The sequence below is a fragment of the Capra hircus genome, chromosome 13, assembly GCF_001704415.2.
Source record: "Capra hircus breed San Clemente chromosome 13, ASM170441v1, whole genome shotgun sequence".
Lineage (NCBI taxonomy): Eukaryota > Metazoa > Chordata > Mammalia > Artiodactyla > Bovidae > Capra > Capra hircus.
Genome location: NC_030820.1, coordinates 59,186,286 through 59,203,654, shown reverse-complemented (window position 1 = coordinate 59,203,654; position 17,369 = coordinate 59,186,286). Strand labels below are relative to the sequence as shown.

Here is a 17,369-nt window from a genome sequence, read left to right as displayed (position 1 = left end):
ACTTCACGCCCGGCCGCTACCTCCCCACCCCGGTCCCGGGTTCCCTCCCTTACCCAGTCCTTTGCCGCATCCACTCCCTGCGGCCCGAGCATTAACCCCGCCCACAACTGCCGCCCCGCCCCCAGGTCTGCTCCTGCCCACTGCCCCGCCTGGTTCCCAGATGCCTCTCCCCACTCCCCGCCCCAGTTTGGGGCCTTGTCACTCAGTGGCCCCGCCCCTTTCCCCGCCCCAACCCGCTGCCCTGCCCCGCCCATCGCCTTGCCGCGCCCTCCCTGAAGCCTACCGGATCTGGGAGCTGAGCGTCTAGGACCCACCTCGTAGACCCGGCGACTCCTGCCTCAGGCCCTGCTTCGGCTCTTCTCGCCTGAGACCCGGCGCTGGAAGTAGGGCGCTGGGTGTGATCCGAGGACTGGAGGCTGGCTGGGTCACGGCCACCTTCATCCCCACAAGTGGCCTTGCCAGGCTCCTCACTGGCGCGAGTCCTGAGGGACCCTCTGAGGAGAGGAAACCGGCGCTTGCGGTCACCCTCAGCCTCAGTGTCTCCCTCTGAGCCTCGGGCCTTCAACTCTGAGGAATCGTGTGTGGAGGAAGCCCTAGACGTCCGTGTCCTTGATGCTCGTTGTCTTTTCCTCACACCCCTAATCCCCACCCAACCCCAGCGCCTTCCATTCCTCTCCCTTCCTTCCTTCTCTCTCCCACCCCCTCCCCCGTGGCTCTTCCCCCACCTCCCCCGAGCGTCCACTTTCTGCCCCTTCATCCTGCCCTAAAGCTCCCCTTCACCCACCGCCCTCACTCCTCACCAGGGACCCCTTCCCACGAATTAAGCCCACGCCCTGGCTTCTACTACCATGTTTTAATACTATCCTTCGCTTTACGTTGGGCTTTCCTGGTTGCTGAGACTGAACAATCTGCCTGCAATGCGGGAGACCCGGGTTCGATCCCTGCGTCGGGAAGATCCCCTGGAGAAGGAAATGACAACCCATGCCAGTGTTCTTGCCTGGAACATTCCTTGGGCAGAGGAGCCTGGCGGGCTACAGTCCATGGAGTCGTAGAGTCGGACACGACTGAGTGACTAACACTTTTCTTTCCTAGCTATAGGTTGCATGAACTCAATTCAACCTACAAATAACTCTCAGGACATTGGGACTTTTGTGAGGGATTTGGGCCGGGGCGAGGGAGGGGGGGGCAGGGGGGAGGGGGGGATTTTGTGGGGGATGGGGGATTGGAGGCTCGAGAAAATCAATATCTCAGGAATACTAAATGACAGGTTGATTTTTTTCTTAAAGTTTACAAATAATCATACATGTGGGAGCAATTGAAAAGGACAAACTGGAATTTGTTCCAAGATACCAAACACACAGATTAAAAAGGAAGACAGTGGAGCCAAGGCAGACAGAGGCCATACACATTAAAAGCTTTACCCCACCCATTGAGAAATGTGGTTTGGTAGATTGCATAATCACATTTATTTTGGTCCAGTGATTTGATTCGTGCGGTGAAAATGGCATTGTTCACCTAAGGTTTTGATTCTGGGGCTGATTTTGTTTTCGTATTTATTTTGGTTCAGTTTTCCCGTTTATTGGAACTTTAAGAAGCAAAAGGGTGCTTTTCTAGTGGCAGGTTAAGATTACTTATACGTAAGCAATAACTTGATTCTTCGTAAGTCATTCAAGGTGTCCTGACATTCCTTTGATAATAATGGAGCCTTATGATGTTACTGAGACTAGTACAGTGTGTAGAAATGTGCATAAATTTTTTACCTTTAAGTGAAGGTTTTCTTTTACCATTCTTCTTTCAAAACATTCAAATCCGATTCTTTTTTGTTCTTCTGATTCTTTTTCTATAGTCTCGTTTTCCTAATTTTTCTACTTTATGGTCCTTTGGATTTCCATTATTTTAACTTCATAAATTAATACATCATTGAGTAAACCATAGTATCTTAAAGAAAACAAAGGAATTCAATACCTGGATATAAATCAATGATCTGACACTTCCCAAACTCAAGTTTTAGAAAAGTGGTTACCTGTGTTTGCTTTTCTTAATTTTTTCCACCTTGTGTTATTCTGTTTTTTTCCCCCATTTCCATTTCCTGTTTTTTCCCCCCAGTCCTCCTTCTCTATTTATTTGACCACGTGTGTGTGTGCTAAGTTGCTTGTCCAACTCTTTGTGACCCCATGGACTATAGCCTGCCAGGCTCCTCTGTCTGTGGGATTCTCCAGGCAAGAATACTGGACTGGGTTGCCATGCTCTCCTCCAGGGTATCTTCCTGACCCAGGGATTGAACCTACATCTCTTATGCCTCCTGCATTGCAGGCGGGTTCTTTATCACTTGAGCCACCTCGGAAGCCTGTTATTTGATTATGCTGCTGCTGCTGCTAAGCTGCTTCAGTCCTGTTTGACTCTTTGCAACCCTATGGACTGTAGCCTGCCAAGCTCTTAGAATTCAAATCCTTTATATAGTATATGTAAAATGTAAGAAATGCTCAGTGATCAGAATACATTTAAACCAGGTGCTATACACAGTTTATTAATAGAGTTCTGTCATTAGTTTATAGTTTTGTATTTTAAAGCAGTTTCTTTTTACAAGAAAGTAATTTGAATTGAGTAATCTATTAGAAGTTAATATGTTATAGAATTAATGAGAAATGGTTTTGCTTACTGTAAAACAGCACTAAAAGTGTTTTATATTCAAATTTAAATATCTTTTCATATTCTCTCTAGTTCATTAAATATTACTAAGGAATACAGGCAACATGTTCTACACACATGTGCTTATGAGTAAGCGAGGGCCATTGGCCAAAATCTGGCTTGCAGCTCACTGGGAGAAGAAACTCACAAAGGCCCATGTATTTGAATGTAATCTAGAGATAACCATTGAAAAAATTCTTTCTCCTAAGGTATGTTATTGATTAAAATTATAGGATGTATTTACTTTGACTTGTGGAGAGGAAAGGAATTAAAAGACATTATACCATGCAATGTATTTCCTAGGAAGTTTTACTACTCAAATGGTCTTCTTTTTTTTTAATTCCTAAGCATTTATCATCTGAAAATAAACATATATTGATTTCTGTTGGTAATTAACTTTTTAATATGTTTATCATAAATAGATTGGATCCTGAAGGATAAAGGCCATGCTTTATAACTATTTGTGATTGTTTCTTATTCGCTAACAAAATATTGTATACATAGTAGGTACCAAGTGAATATTTCTTAGAAAAATACTGAGTGAATGAATAGGGAGAGTAGAAGGAAAGGAGGATTGAGTATAAATAAAAATATATGTGAAAACGTCATTAAACAAAGCACTATATTCATTATAAAACAGTTACAAGTTAGTAGAATTTGCATTAAAATATTATTTTAATATTTGTATTCATTAGGTATTTTTCTTCTTAAGAGGATGAATTATGGATTATATATTCAATATATCCAATATATAATATTCAATATATAATATACTCAATCATATATTGAAAACTTACCATGTGCCAGGCACTGGGCTAGACTTTAATTTTTTTTAGTTTGCTTAACCTCAGTGAATGTGGTATTTAAGAGCATGAACTTCTGAGTTGGTCAAATTTAATTCCTGCTCCATCGCTTAATAGTTTTGTTACTTAGGCATGCTGTTTATCACATCAGAGTCTCAGTTTTTTCTTCTGTAAATAGAGGTTGTTGTCAAATAAACTGATGTATGAAAAGCTCTTAGGATAATTCCTGGCACAAAACAAGTGTATAATAAATTGTAGTCATTATTAGTAAATTGAAGTTCAGGAAGGTTAAATGACTTAGCCTCAGCAATTGAGCCAAGGCTTGAACCCAAGTCTGCCTGACTGCAAAGTTTATGTTGTTTTCATAAAATCAACAATAGCATATTTCATTTAAATGCCGCATTAGATTATCTTCACTGAATAAAAATGTTAATCATTTTACAAGGTGAGGTAAAAGTTAAATGATTTACTTTAAATAAGAATACAAAATATCTGCTTTTTAAAGAGAAGGAATTCTTATGATTTTATAATTTTCAAAGAACAGAGTTTATAAATCTAATTTTTAATATTCTAATACTTTAAAAATTATTGAAAGGTGAAAATTGCACTGCGAACTTCAGGACACCTTCTTTTGGGAGTTGTTCGAATCTATAATAGGAAGGCAAAATATCTTTTGGCAGATTGCAGTGAAGCCTTGCTTAAAATGAAGATGACATTTCGCCCAGGTATAAGTGAGATATTGATTTGTCTCACTTGTTTTTTTTCCCTTTTGCATTTTTAGTTTGGGTGGGCTCTATTAATTGTTGATACTCTATAATTCCAGGGTGGGTATAATGAATGGAAAACTTCCTTTTGACTGAAACTTAGTTTCCATGGTTAAGAACAAATTATATTATTTTCCTTGCTCTTTTACTGTGTTTGCGGCAAGAGGTTATACTTTCAAAAACTTGAAATGTTCTTGCATATTTACATAAGAAATATATTTAAAGCTACCACAGTTGTATAAGAAATATATTAAAGCTACCACAGTTGTATAAGAAATATATTAAAGCTACCACAGTTGTATAAGAAACTCTGATATTCTGTTTTAATGGGTTTCTTTGTTTGCCATATGTGTTTTTGCCTTTATGAGATAAATTAGAAATACTGTATTGATAGAACCTAGGTATCAATAATTGTCATTGTTTTCAGAATTCTGAAGACTCTTAAATAGCACACTATCTATTAAATATTATAGACAATCTTTAGGCATTCCAAAGTGCTCGAGATTTATATGTGTCATACATAGAATGTCTTCAACTTTTAATTTAATTTTAATTTTATGACTTTCATCATTTTCCATCTTGTATTATGTTTATTTAAGTACAGAACTTGCCTCACCCCAGTCTGCAAGCTCCTTGAAGACAATATCTTTGTGATATTTATTTTCTGAATCACTTATAGTACTTGTCTCAGTCCCATGCAAATAGTGGTCCCTCAATTAGTATTAGTGAATCAAGATTGACAAGGTTTGTTTTTTTTCTTTATTTAAAATATTTGTAGAACCTCTAGATAGAGTTATAATCATATCAAACGTGGTTCACTTATATATTCCATAAATATTTATTGAGCTCATACTTTGTGTGAAACACTATGTTAGGTTCTGGTGTACAAAGACAAGACAGTGTCCCTTTTGGCATAGTGAGGAAATCAGATAATGAAAAACATTTTTTTAATTATTATAATAATTATAGATTGTGCTATGAAGGAATATAAAGAGTACTACCACAGAAAATAACAGACATGTATTTTAGTTAGGCAAGTTGGGAAAAGCATTTCTGAGTAGATAGAATTTAACCTTAGACTTGAAGAATGAGAAGTATCCAGCCATATAAGACATCCCTAAAGGAATAGCATTCTGGGCAGAGGGAACTGCAAGAACAAAGCTCTTGTAGTAAAGTGCTTGACTCATTCAGAGAGCAAAAAGACCAGTACGTTTGGAGTGGAGTAACGCAAAGTGTTATTAGATCATGCCTATAGGGGTGCAGGGCCCTGTTTAGAAATTTAAATTTTATTTAAGTGCACTAGGGAAGTCACTGAGTCATTTTGAGGGTGATCTGACCTAATTACATATTTAATATATCACTCTGGCCGTTTTGTAGAGAATGAACTGAAGAGGGGTAGGAGCAGATACAGGGAAATGAGTTAGGAGACTAAACAGTCCAGTGAGAGAAAGTAGAGATTTAGTTTATTGAATGTGGGGTTTTTTTGGTTTCATTTTTTTTTAAATCGTTTTCAGGATTGGTTGACCTTCCAAAGGAGAGTTTTGAAGCGGCATACAGTTCTATCACATTGCCCGAAGAATTTCATGATTTTGACACCCAGACTATGAAGTAAATTATTTTATTTCTTTTCCTTCAGTTTGATTTTCCTGGTTATTATTTACATTTTCAGATTTCACTAACACAAATGGAACATAGTTAATAGCTGAATTACTCATGTAGTTGACAAAGACTTAAATTTAGTGTGAAATTTCAAAGTAGAACACCAAAAATGTATCATGTTTGCTGAATATAGTTTGCAATATTAACAGTACAGTCATTCATTCAATATTTGTTAAGTGCCTTCCATATGCCAAGCACTGTTATAGGCACTGAGGAGGTAACAATGAATAAAACACTGTTCCTGGTTACATGAATCTCATGTTTTAGCTGGGGAGAGACAGATAATAAAACAAACAAGTAAATACACAATATACTAGGAGACGATCAACGTTATGGAGAAAAATAGAAAATAAAGTATCAGAAAGGTCAAGAAAGGCTTTACTGATAAGCTCTGAACAGAAAGCTGAAAGAAATGAAGGAACAAATTATTCAGTAATGTGGGGAAGAAAGTTCCACATGAATCAAATGAAAAAACTCTAAGGCGGAGCGTGTTGGATCTGTTCAAAGAACAGCAAGGAGGCAAGTGAGTCTGGAGTGGAGTAAATGAAAGGCCCAAGTGGTAGGATATGAGGTCAGAGAATTAGCTGGGGTGCAGATGACAGACGGTGTTGTAGGCTATAATAAGGACTTTTACTCAGATGGGGAGCACAGGAGGGTTTTGAACAGATTAAGTGACTGGATCTGACTTGACTTCAACATGCTTCCCTCTGGCTACTTACTATAAGGGGGAAAGGGAGGAAGCAGAGAGCGTGTGAAAAAATTATTGCAGTAAGAGATTAGATGAGAGATGGCAGTCTCTGTGATCAGCTTTTAGTCTTCATTTTACCCAGATGGTGTTTGCTAAAGATTGGATATGGCTTTAAGAGAAAGAGAGAAGTGAGGTTGACTATATGATTTCTGGCATAAGAATGGAGTTATCCGTTTAATAAAATTAGGATAACTAGAGAATGGCAAGCTTAAAGGGGCAAGGAAAAGGAAAGTAAATTAGGTTTTGGACATAAGTTTTGAGAGGACTGTTACACATCCAAGAGAGCAGGTAGGTAGTTGAATATGCAGGTCTGAAATTCAGGAAGGATGTTTGATGGGATATATAAATTTGATGGGATATATAAATTTGAGAGTTATGAGTATTGATAGCTTACAGTGAACAGTGTCAGATTTGTGATCTCCGAAGAAGAAGATTTAACTTCCGGGATCAGGGACCAGGCTTGATCACTCAAGAGCTTTTGTATAGCAGAGTTTTATTAAAGTGAAAAGGAACAGAGAAACTTTCTGACATAGACATCAGAAGGGGGCCGAGAATGCCCCACTCACTAGTCTTCAGCAAGGGAATTATATACTTTTTAATTAGTTATTACAGTAGATCCTAAGAATGTCTCAAGTTTGTGAAAATTTTACCAGACCCACTCCCACAATTTACACTTTAGGATAACGGGATTAGAATTTAACAATAGAAAGATCCTACTAGACCCACTTCCATAATTTACAATTTAAGATATCAGGATTAGTCAGAAGGTTTTCAGGAAGGAAAAACTGTCCTCAAGCAGGATGCATTGTTGTTATATAATCCCTGCTGCTGCTGCTAAGTCGCTTCAGTTGTGTCCAACTCTGTGCGACCCCATAGACGGCAGCCTGCCAGGCTCCCCTGTCCCTGGGATTCTCCAGGCAAGAACACTGGAGTGGGTTGCCATTTCCTTCTCCAATGCATGAAAGTGAAAAGTGAAAGGGAAATCGCTCAGTCATGTCCAACTCTTAGCGACCCCATGGACTGTAGCCTACCAGGCTCCTCCATCCATGGGATTTTCCAGGCGAGTGTACAGGAGTGGGGTGCCATTGCCTTCTCCGATATAATTCCTAGTACAGAGTTTAAACTGAGTTGATGTGTAATCATCAGTTCCCTGCTTAAAGAAAAAAACATTTTATGTGACTAAGACTAAGGAATGTAGAGAAAAAAAGTTTGTCCTTTCCTCCTCCTTGAGAGTTCCAAACCCCTATCTACTCCTTGAGAGCCTCAGACCCCTTCCTCCCCCTCCTCCTCCTCCTCCTCCTCCTCCTCCTCCTCCTCCAGGAACCCGGACTTCTTATCAACCTGCCTAGGATGACTCTCTCAATATGTGGATGGAACTTTAACCATAAGTCATAAGAGATCCCTAAAGGAATTAGGGTAGATTTTAAAGAGAGGGGAAGGAAGGAGAGAAAGTGGGGGGATGAGAGCGATTTGAAGACTGAACATTGAGTCATTCCTATTAGTTAATAGCCTGGGAGATGAGGAAGAACTAATAAAGGAAATGGAAAAGGAGCAACTAATGAGGCAGGAAGAAAATCAAGATACGCTAGTGTAGCAGAGGTCAGTAGTTATTGCAGAGGTCAAGAGGAGAACGTGTTCCATGAGGAAGGGAGTGAACATCTATTTCAAATGCTGTTGATTATGGTGAGCAAAATAAGGATTGAGAATTGCTGGTTGGATTTGACAACCTGAAGATGATATGCATGTATAATAAACTAATGTTTATAAGTAATACTATTGAGCAAATTCTCCTTTACTTTTGTAATAAAACCTGTTTTTTAATGGATTTTGTTTGTTTTTCAGTATATGCAGAATCACTGTGTTCTGTTCACGTTTCCCTCAATCTTGTATTTCTCCATAGTGCTATTGATGTTTCAGAATACTCTATTCAGAACCAAAGCAAACCAGAAGAAATCACACTTAGAGAAGATTATGGCAATGATCTACTTTTCCATGCTGGAAGCTTTGGTGAGAATATTTGAGAAATTAAAACTACAAGTCATAATCAGTTATATTTTCATCTTTGTTGTATACATAAAACACTGCCAAAGCTATTTCTATGCCAGTAGAACTATCTGTAGAATGAATTTTTTATATATAGATTTAATCCCTGCAATGAGTTTATCTTTGCCTTTTTCTACTATAGGTGTCAAATGCCAAGACTCAGACTCAACCTATATTTCCCTTCTCAGTGTACAACCATTTATTGAATATCTACTATATGTCAGATACTGTCACAGGCTGGGCAATACAGAGTTTAAAGAAATACTTCCTGCCTTCAAGGAACTTCAGGCTGGGAGAGAGACATACAAATAAACAGTTGTTACAGTTAACATGTACACAAGGCTTTACATGTGTGCTGCATACAGAGTCTTTTAAATATATTTCTTTTAAATATGATATCAATAACAAGGTTTTAAAATAGCTTGGGAATGAGGAGGAAATACACACTATACATTGATTGGGAAATAGAAACTATTTAATGTATTTCAAATTGAAGTTATATGGTGTAATTTAACTTTATAGTATTTGTTCTTTTTTGTGGCATTTACCACTCTCTGACTTATATCATGACATTTATTATATTGGTTTGTATTATTCTGAAAACTCCATGAGGGTAAGGTCTGTGTCATAGTCATCTTTGATTTTCTTAATGCACAAAGCAGTGAACATAGGAGAAGGAAGGCCTAAACCTGTCTTAGATGGAGGAGGGTGGTCAGGGTAGTAATGCTTGAGCTACATCATAACCTCCACTTTTCATCCTGACTCTTCTTCCATAACTCTTATGATCTATGGCTGTGTTTCTCAAATGAGCTACGGCAAAGGACCTTTATATTTTGTCAATTTCTGATCTGTCATGGAGTGATACTTTTTAAAAATATAATAAAATGAATTACTAGAAAAATTAAAAAAATTTTAAATCAACATATAAGCCTCACATTTTTGTTATTAGATCCAGCATATATAAAATTACTCTATGATGTTATATTAAAACTTTGTAAACATCTATCTCTAATTTATATATTTACTCTGTGGTGGCTCATCACTGTCCACAGACCCTACTTTGAGTAGCACACATCTCTTACTGGCTGTTACCCCAAACCTTGAAATCTAACACACTGGTGGAGTTAATCATAGTTCTTACTGCCTAAGACAGTCTATGTACATTTCCCTGTAAATGCTCTTCAGCCCTGAAACTTTAGGATCACTTTTAACTATGCTTTCTATAAGCTTCATTCCAGTGTCAATTTTTTTTTAGAAAGTTGAACATGTTTCTCAGTCTCTTCCCACATTTTATACATCTGTGCAAGAGCAATTGTCCTTAAATTCCACTTTTTTTTCACTTCACATTCCTCTTAAGTGCCTTGGGTCCCTATAACTAACTGATAGACACTTCTGCCTATCCTCAAGGCGCTCTACCAGTTTATCATCATCTTTATTCTATTAACTTTATTTTACCTTACTACAGACTTTTTGCTCCAGTCAAGCAAATGTCTTATCAGTCACCCAGTAAAATTTAATTGTTCTCAGTTCTGTCTTCCTATACAGTTCAAGAAGGTGGGAAGAGTATCTTCAGAGTAGACTGACAGACCTGGGTTTGAATCTGAGCTTCCTCTGTTGATTTGCTGTGTGATATTGGGCAGATCACCTAGCTCATCTGAGCCTTACTGCCCTATTCATAAAATTTGGATATTACTAGCAACATCATAGAGTTATTTCCCTTATTTTCTCCTTCAGTACTTTCTGCCAATAAGGAACTTTTCTCTCCTTCAAACACTAGCTCAAACCTAATGTCCTCTAAGAAATGGTTAATATTATTTCATCCTATTCTGAATTATAAAATAAGAGTGAAACCAAGATTGTTTCCTTAATTTTTTGGTGTAATCTCAGGTTCTCATGATGCTCAGTGCTCAGAATATAGTCCTGTTATTGTTGTATTGACCAAGACCAATTTTTCTTTTGGAGGCTATCAAGGTGTACCTGGAAGATGAGAACAATATTTTTAGTTTGGAGGCTATCAAGGTGTACCTGGAAGATGAGAACAATATTTTTAGTTTGGAGGCTATCAAGGTGTACCTGGAAGATGAGAACAATATTTTTAGTTCTTTGGAAAAGTTAATCTCTTTTATTGAGCAAATCTTTAGTTCAGTGCAGTGAAAGTTGCCTTTTTTAGCTCTTTCTTTCGAGAAGAGATGTAGGTCTTCCAGTGATATTTCATGATTTTCTTTATCAATTAGTTTTAACGTGGGTTGTTAGATGAAGGGAAGAGAGGACCAACCTCTAACCTCTAGGATTTCAGACTGCTAGACTCTCATCTCTGAGCTTCAGACTTCTGGACCAAGAGACTCAAACCCAAGAAAGGGAAAGTATATACATGTACTGATAGTCAATCTGGAAGCAGGTCTGTTTGAAGCAGGGAGTTCATTTTATCTGCTGCCGTCAGCGTCTTAGGAATTTTCTGTCATAAGTCTCCATTTTGGCAGAATTCTAACACTGATACGAAGACTATCTTTGCTGGGTTCAGATCCTGGCTCTATCACTTATTAGGATATGGCTGTGGGCAAGTTATAAAACCTTTCTGTGGATGTTTCCGTGTCTGTACAATGAGGACTGTAATAGTATCCTCTACTGCATAATATAATGCACATAATAAGCACTCAGTTTATGTTAGCTTACCAGGTGTTCTTTTTAAAGATTTAGTTACTTATTTGGGCTTCCCCAGTATTTCAGCGGTAAAGAATCCAGCTGCAATGCAGAAGACGCAGGAGAATCGGGTTTATTCCCTGGGTTGGGAAGATCCCCGGGAGGAGGGCATGGCAACCCCCTCCAGTATTCTTGTCATGAAAATCCCATGGACAAAGGAACCTGGAGGGCTGCAGATTCATGGGAGAGAGCTGGACGTGCACACATTTACTCATTTATTTATTTTTGGCTGCACTGGGTCTTTGTTGCCATGCACGCTTTCTCTAGTTATAGCAAGCGGGGGCTACTCTTCGTTGAGGTGAACAGGCTTCTCATTGTGATGGCTTCTCTTGTTGTGGAGCACGGGCTCTAAGGAGTGCAGGCTTCAGTAGTTGTGGTGCTTGGCTTAGTTGCTGCACAGCATGTGGGATCTTCCTGTACCAGGGACTGAACCCATGTCCCCAGCATTGGCAGGAAAATTCTTAACCACTGGACCACCAGGGAAGTCCCAGCTGACCATGTTTTGTCTTTCTTACGGCTGTATCTCCAACCCCTAGCATATTGCCTAATACCTAGTCGTTCAATAAATACTAAACAATATTGTAAGCCCATTCTTTAATGTTCTACCTACTTTTCCATTATACAGAAGGCAGACATACTCCTTATTTTCCAAACCCTCATTTTGGACTACAGAGAAGGCAATGGCACCCCACTCCAGTACTTTTGCCTGGAAAATCCTATGGATGGAGGAGCCTGGTGGGCTGCAGTCCCTGGGGTCGCACAGAGTCGGACACGACTAAAGTGACTTAGCAACAGCAGCAGCATTTTGGACTAACAAGCAACTGAAGCTCCAATGTCCTTGAAATAATATGAAATAATACTTGATCTAGCAGGATATGACCCCTCTAAAGTAGAATAAATAATTCTACTGCCAATAATAATTTTCTGGGAAGTTATTAAACTATACCACCACTAAAAACTCAATCCTAGTATTTTGGCAATTTTTCCTCATTGTATTGGGAAAAGCATTAGACTAGAAATCCGGTCTTTGCTGATTAGCAGAATGAAATTACTTGAATAATTCAAATAAGTTTTTCTTTTTTATTGAAGTATAGTTGATTTACAGTGTTGTGCCAATCTCTGCTGTGGAGCAAAGTGACTCAGTTTTCCACATACAGACTTTTGTTGTTTAATCGCTAAGTCGTGTCTGACTCTTTTGCCACCCCACATGGACTGTAGCCTGCCAGGCTCCTCTGTCTGTGGGATTTCTCAGGCAAGAATGCTGGAGTGGGTTGCCATTTCCTTCTCCAGGGGATCTTCCTGACCCATGGATCAAACCTACATCTCCTGCATTGCAGGTGGATTCTTTACCACTGAGCCACCTGGAAGCCCGCGTATATATACCTTCTTTTTTTTTTTTTTTAATTATTTTCCATTATGGTTTAACCCCAGGAGATTGGATGTAGTTCCCTGTGCTGTACAGTAGGACTTTGTTGTTTATCCATTCTAAATGTAATAGTTTGCATCTACCAACCCCAAATTCCCAGTCTGTCCCCCTCCTGCTCTCTTTCCTTGGCAACCACAAGTCTGATCTCTGTATCTGTGAGTCTATTTTTGTGTTGTAGGTAGGTTCATTTGAGCCATATTTTAGATTCCACATACAAATGATATCATATGGCGTATGTCTTTCTTTTTCTGATTTACTTCACTTAGTATGATAATCTCTAGTTTCATTCATGTTGCTGCAAATGGCATAATTTTGTTCTTTTTTAATGGCTAAGTATTAGGTTGGTGTGAAAGTAATTGCAGTTTTGTGTTGTTGAATTTTGCTTTTTGACATTGGCATACATTCTTAAATAAATGTGGTTATGTTATATATCATTTTAATGCTCATTTCTTGCTTTGTGTTTTTTTTTTTGCTAATGACTTATTACTTGATGTTTATTTTATATTTATTTTAGACTAGGGAAATGATGTTAGACAGAAAAAGCAAATTGGAGCAATTTTCTTATTTGAGTTCAAAATGGGTTGTAAATCGGTGGAGACAACTCACAACGTCAACAACATGTTTGGCCTATAAACTGCTAATGAATGTACAGTGCAGTGATGTTCAAGAAGTTTTGCAGAGGAGACGAGATGAGGTGAAGATGGGGAGCATAGAAGCTGGCCATTGGAAGTTGACAGTGACCAATTGAGAGGATGCTGAAGCTGAAGCTCCAATACTTTGGCCACTTGATGCAAAGAGCTGACTCATTGGAAAAGACCCTGATGCGGGGAAAGATTGAGGGAAGGAGAAGAAGGGGACAACAGAGGATGAGATGGTTGGATGGCTTCATTGACTCAATGGACATGAGTTTGAGCAAACTCTGGGAGATAGTGAAGGACAGGGGAGCCTGGCCGTGCTGCAGTCCATGGGGTCACAAAGAGTTGGACACAACTAAGCAACTTGAACAACAACAATTGAGAGAATCATTGAAGCCGATCCTCATACAGCTATGTGAAAAGTTGCCAAAGAACTCAACATTGACCGTTCTATGGTCACTCAGCATTTGGAGCAAATTGGAAAGGTGAAAACCTCAGTAAGTGGGTACCTCATGAACTTGGTACTTCATGAGCTGACTGAAAGTTAAAAAAAAATAATCATTTTGAAGTGTCATCTTCTCTTAGTCTGTGCAACAAGGAACCATTTCTCGATCAGATTGTGACATGTGATGAAAAGTGGATTTTATATGACAACCAACAATGACTAGCTCAGTGGTTGGACCAAGAAGAAGCTCCAAAGCACTTCCCAAAGTCAAACTTGCACCATAAAAAGGTCATGGTCACTGTTTGGTGGCCTGCTGCCACAGCTTTCTGTATCCTGGTGAAACCATTACATCTGAGAAGTATGCTCAGTAAAAAGACAAGATGTACCAAAAACTTCAACACATACAGCCGGCATTGGTCAACAGAAAGGACCCAGTTATTCTCCACAACAATGCCCGACCACATATCACACAACCAACACTTCAAAAGTTGAACAAAAACTTTATTAAGTTTTGCCTCATCCTCCATATTCACCTGAACTCTCACCAACCAACCACCACTTCTTCAAGCATCTTAACAACTTTTTGCAGAGAAAATGCATCCACAACCAGCAGGAGGCAGAAAATGCTTCCCAAGAGTTTGTCAAATCTCAAAGCACAGATTTTTATGCACAGTGAGGTTTAAGTGATTTTTCCCCAACATCATGGTGCTAGTAAGTGGCTGAACCAGGGTTCCAAGGAGCATTTTGTAAATATTTATTTGGCCCCTCTGGGTCTTAGTTGCAGCATGCAGTATTTAGTTCCCCAATTAGGGATGGCCCAACCAGGCCCCTTGCATTGTGTCCGTGGAGTTCTAGCTACTGGATCACCAGGGAAGTTCCAGGGAGCCTTTTGGAAGGGTGCTGACAGTGTGTGGGCACTGCCCTGAACCTCCACAATAGCTGTCTGCTTTCATCCCCACAGCACCTCTAGGAAGTTGATATGGTTGTTGAAGCACTTGTCCAAGGTAGGGCAGCTGGAAATGAAAATCTGATTATCTGAGCTCTGAGTCTCAGGCCACTAAACACCTGCTTACAGATGAGGACACCAGGGCTGCAAGGGGTGGTGGCGATGTGAAGTGAAGTGAAAGTTCCTCAGTCATGTCTGACTCTTTGTGACCCCATGGACTATAGAGTCCATGGAATTCTCCAGGCCAGAACACTAGAGTGGGTAGCCATTCCCCTCTCCAGAGGATCTTTCCGACCCAGGGATCGAACCCAGGTGTCCTGCATTGCAAGCAGAGTCTTTACCATCTGAGCCACCAGGGAAGTCCCCGTACAACAACACAAATCAGGCAAAATATACATATATCCCCTCCATCTTGAGCCTCCCTCCCCACCCTCATCCCACTCCTATAGGTCATCACAGAGTGCCAGGCTGGATTCCCTGTGTTATACAACACCTTCTCATTAACTATCCATTTTACAAATGAAAGTATTTGTTGACTTTTTAATGACAGCCATTCTGACAATGTGAGGTGGTACCTCATTGTAGTTTTGATTTGTATTTCTCTAATAATTAGTGATGTTGAGAATCTTTTTGTGTGCCTACTGGCCATCTATTTGTCTTTGAATAATTTAAGTAAATTTTTAGATCTGATTTTTCTCATCTATAAAATGAGAGCAGCTATACAAGATGATATCTAAATTCTAGCTTCTAACCCTAAAATTTTGTTTCTATGACTAACTCAGTATTAATGATATATATTTATTTAGGGGAGGAATCTGAAATTCTCAGAAGACATAGCTTATTTGATGACAGCATATTGCTGAGTTCCAGTGGTCTTTTACTTGAGCATAGTTCTGGGAGCCCCATTGGAGAAAAATCTCTGTTCTGTGGCAGTGGAGATGGATTTGGAGATGAAGGAGCTGCAGGAGAAATGATTGGTATGCTCTCTGGTCATAAAGAAACTGGATATTTGTTTCAGTCAAATTACTATAACAAACTAGAAGATTTATTCCAATAAAGAGAAATTTCAGATATGCTTCTGTGTCATATAGATTAAAATATTTTTTACCTAAGTTTTCAAAGTCTATAGTATATTTAAACATTTAGGCTAGATCTAAGTAAATAGCCATCTTTGACACATTTATTATATAGGTTGTAAAATACATTTATCATATAGATTCTTATTTTTCTTTTTACAAATTTCTAGTTTCTAGAGAGAAAGAAGTGAGGTTAGTGTACTCCTCACAAAATATACTAGATTATATACTAGAAACATTTTCTTTAGCAGAAATTGTGGGACAGCTATTCTAAAGGGTCTGTCTAGCATTTTATATTATTGTTTTATTATGATATTACTGTAAAGTAATCATAGAAATAGGATAGACAAAACTGGGAAGTCTAAATGTACCTAATTATAATGATATTGACCTTTATATATCAAATATTTTTTAAATTATCTAATCTACAATAAAAGGCTGGTTATGACAAACTTGAAATTTGAAATATGAAATTTGAAAACTATGAATAACAGTGGCTCTACCTTAGATCTCTACTAAAGGAGTTTGAAAACTTTTATTTCTTGATTTGAAGTCTAAACATGGCTTTGTAACAAGGTTACTATCTTGATAGTTTAGTAAATATTTTCTGATATTAAACACTTAAAAATACATTTTAATAAAGGAAAGGAAATTAAATATATAAAATTTTATGTCCTATTGCATGAAATGTTGTAGTCTGGTTGTTGTTTAGTCGCTCAGTCATGTCTGACTCTTTTGTGACCCCATGGACTATAGCCCACCAGGCTCCTCTGTCCATAGGATTTCCCGAGCAAGAATACTGGAGTTTGTTAACATTTCCTTCTCCAAGGGAGCTTCCCAATCCAGGGATCAAACCCACATCTCCTGTACTGGCAGGTGGATTCTTTACCATTTGAGCCATCAGGGAAGCCCCATGGTAATCCATATAACCAATCAAATATAATTAAGTAGGGTTCACTCTTTTTTATATTCCTTGACAACTCGTTGCATACTAAGTTATCAAGTGTTTAGTGAACAAATGACAGATTCAGCTCTGTATAAGAAAAGTGTTTATTTTGTTTTCAAGACAATCTACTGCAAGATGATCAGAATATCCTGTTAGAAGAAATGCATTTAAATACAGAAATTTCCCTGCTTCCTGACTCTCCTAATACTGTAGTGGGTATGTAGGAATTTTCTTTTGTGTAGAAAGTGAATAGATATTAATATTCAAATTAAGCCTCAAAACTTCTAGGTTTAAGGAGCAGTATAGTTTAGTGAAAGATATTAAAGAGAATTGTCCCTGAAACTCTTAGCATGACTTAGATAAAAGAGCATAGAAAATTAAGTTTTGAGAAAAGTACAATGATGATTGTTTAATCAGGATTGGGTTTATTTTTTATGAGAGCATATTTAAATACTCTGGCAAAATATCCTGCTTTTGAATCATTAAAATA

The 17,369-nt window shown here is 38.5% G+C and overlaps 1 protein-coding gene across 1 annotated transcript in view; it reads left to right on the top strand.

Annotated features, from left to right (window-relative positions):
• RAD21L1 (RAD21 cohesin complex component like 1) overlaps window positions 2,390–17,369 on the top strand; it is a 35,595-nt gene continuing 20,615 nt past the window's right edge. Inside the window, exons 1-6 of the mRNA XM_005688329.2 lie at window positions 2,390–2,897; window positions 4,087–4,216; window positions 5,770–5,863; window positions 8,563–8,669; window positions 15,664–15,834; window positions 17,000–17,095. Of these exons, the coding sequence (XP_005688386.1) occupies window positions 2,754–2,897; window positions 4,087–4,216; window positions 5,770–5,863; window positions 8,563–8,669; window positions 15,664–15,834; window positions 17,000–17,095 (742 nt within the window). The 5' untranslated portion in view covers window positions 2,390–2,753. The remainder of the gene's footprint in view (window positions 2,898–4,086; window positions 4,217–5,769; window positions 5,864–8,562; window positions 8,670–15,663; window positions 15,835–16,999; window positions 17,096–17,369) is intronic.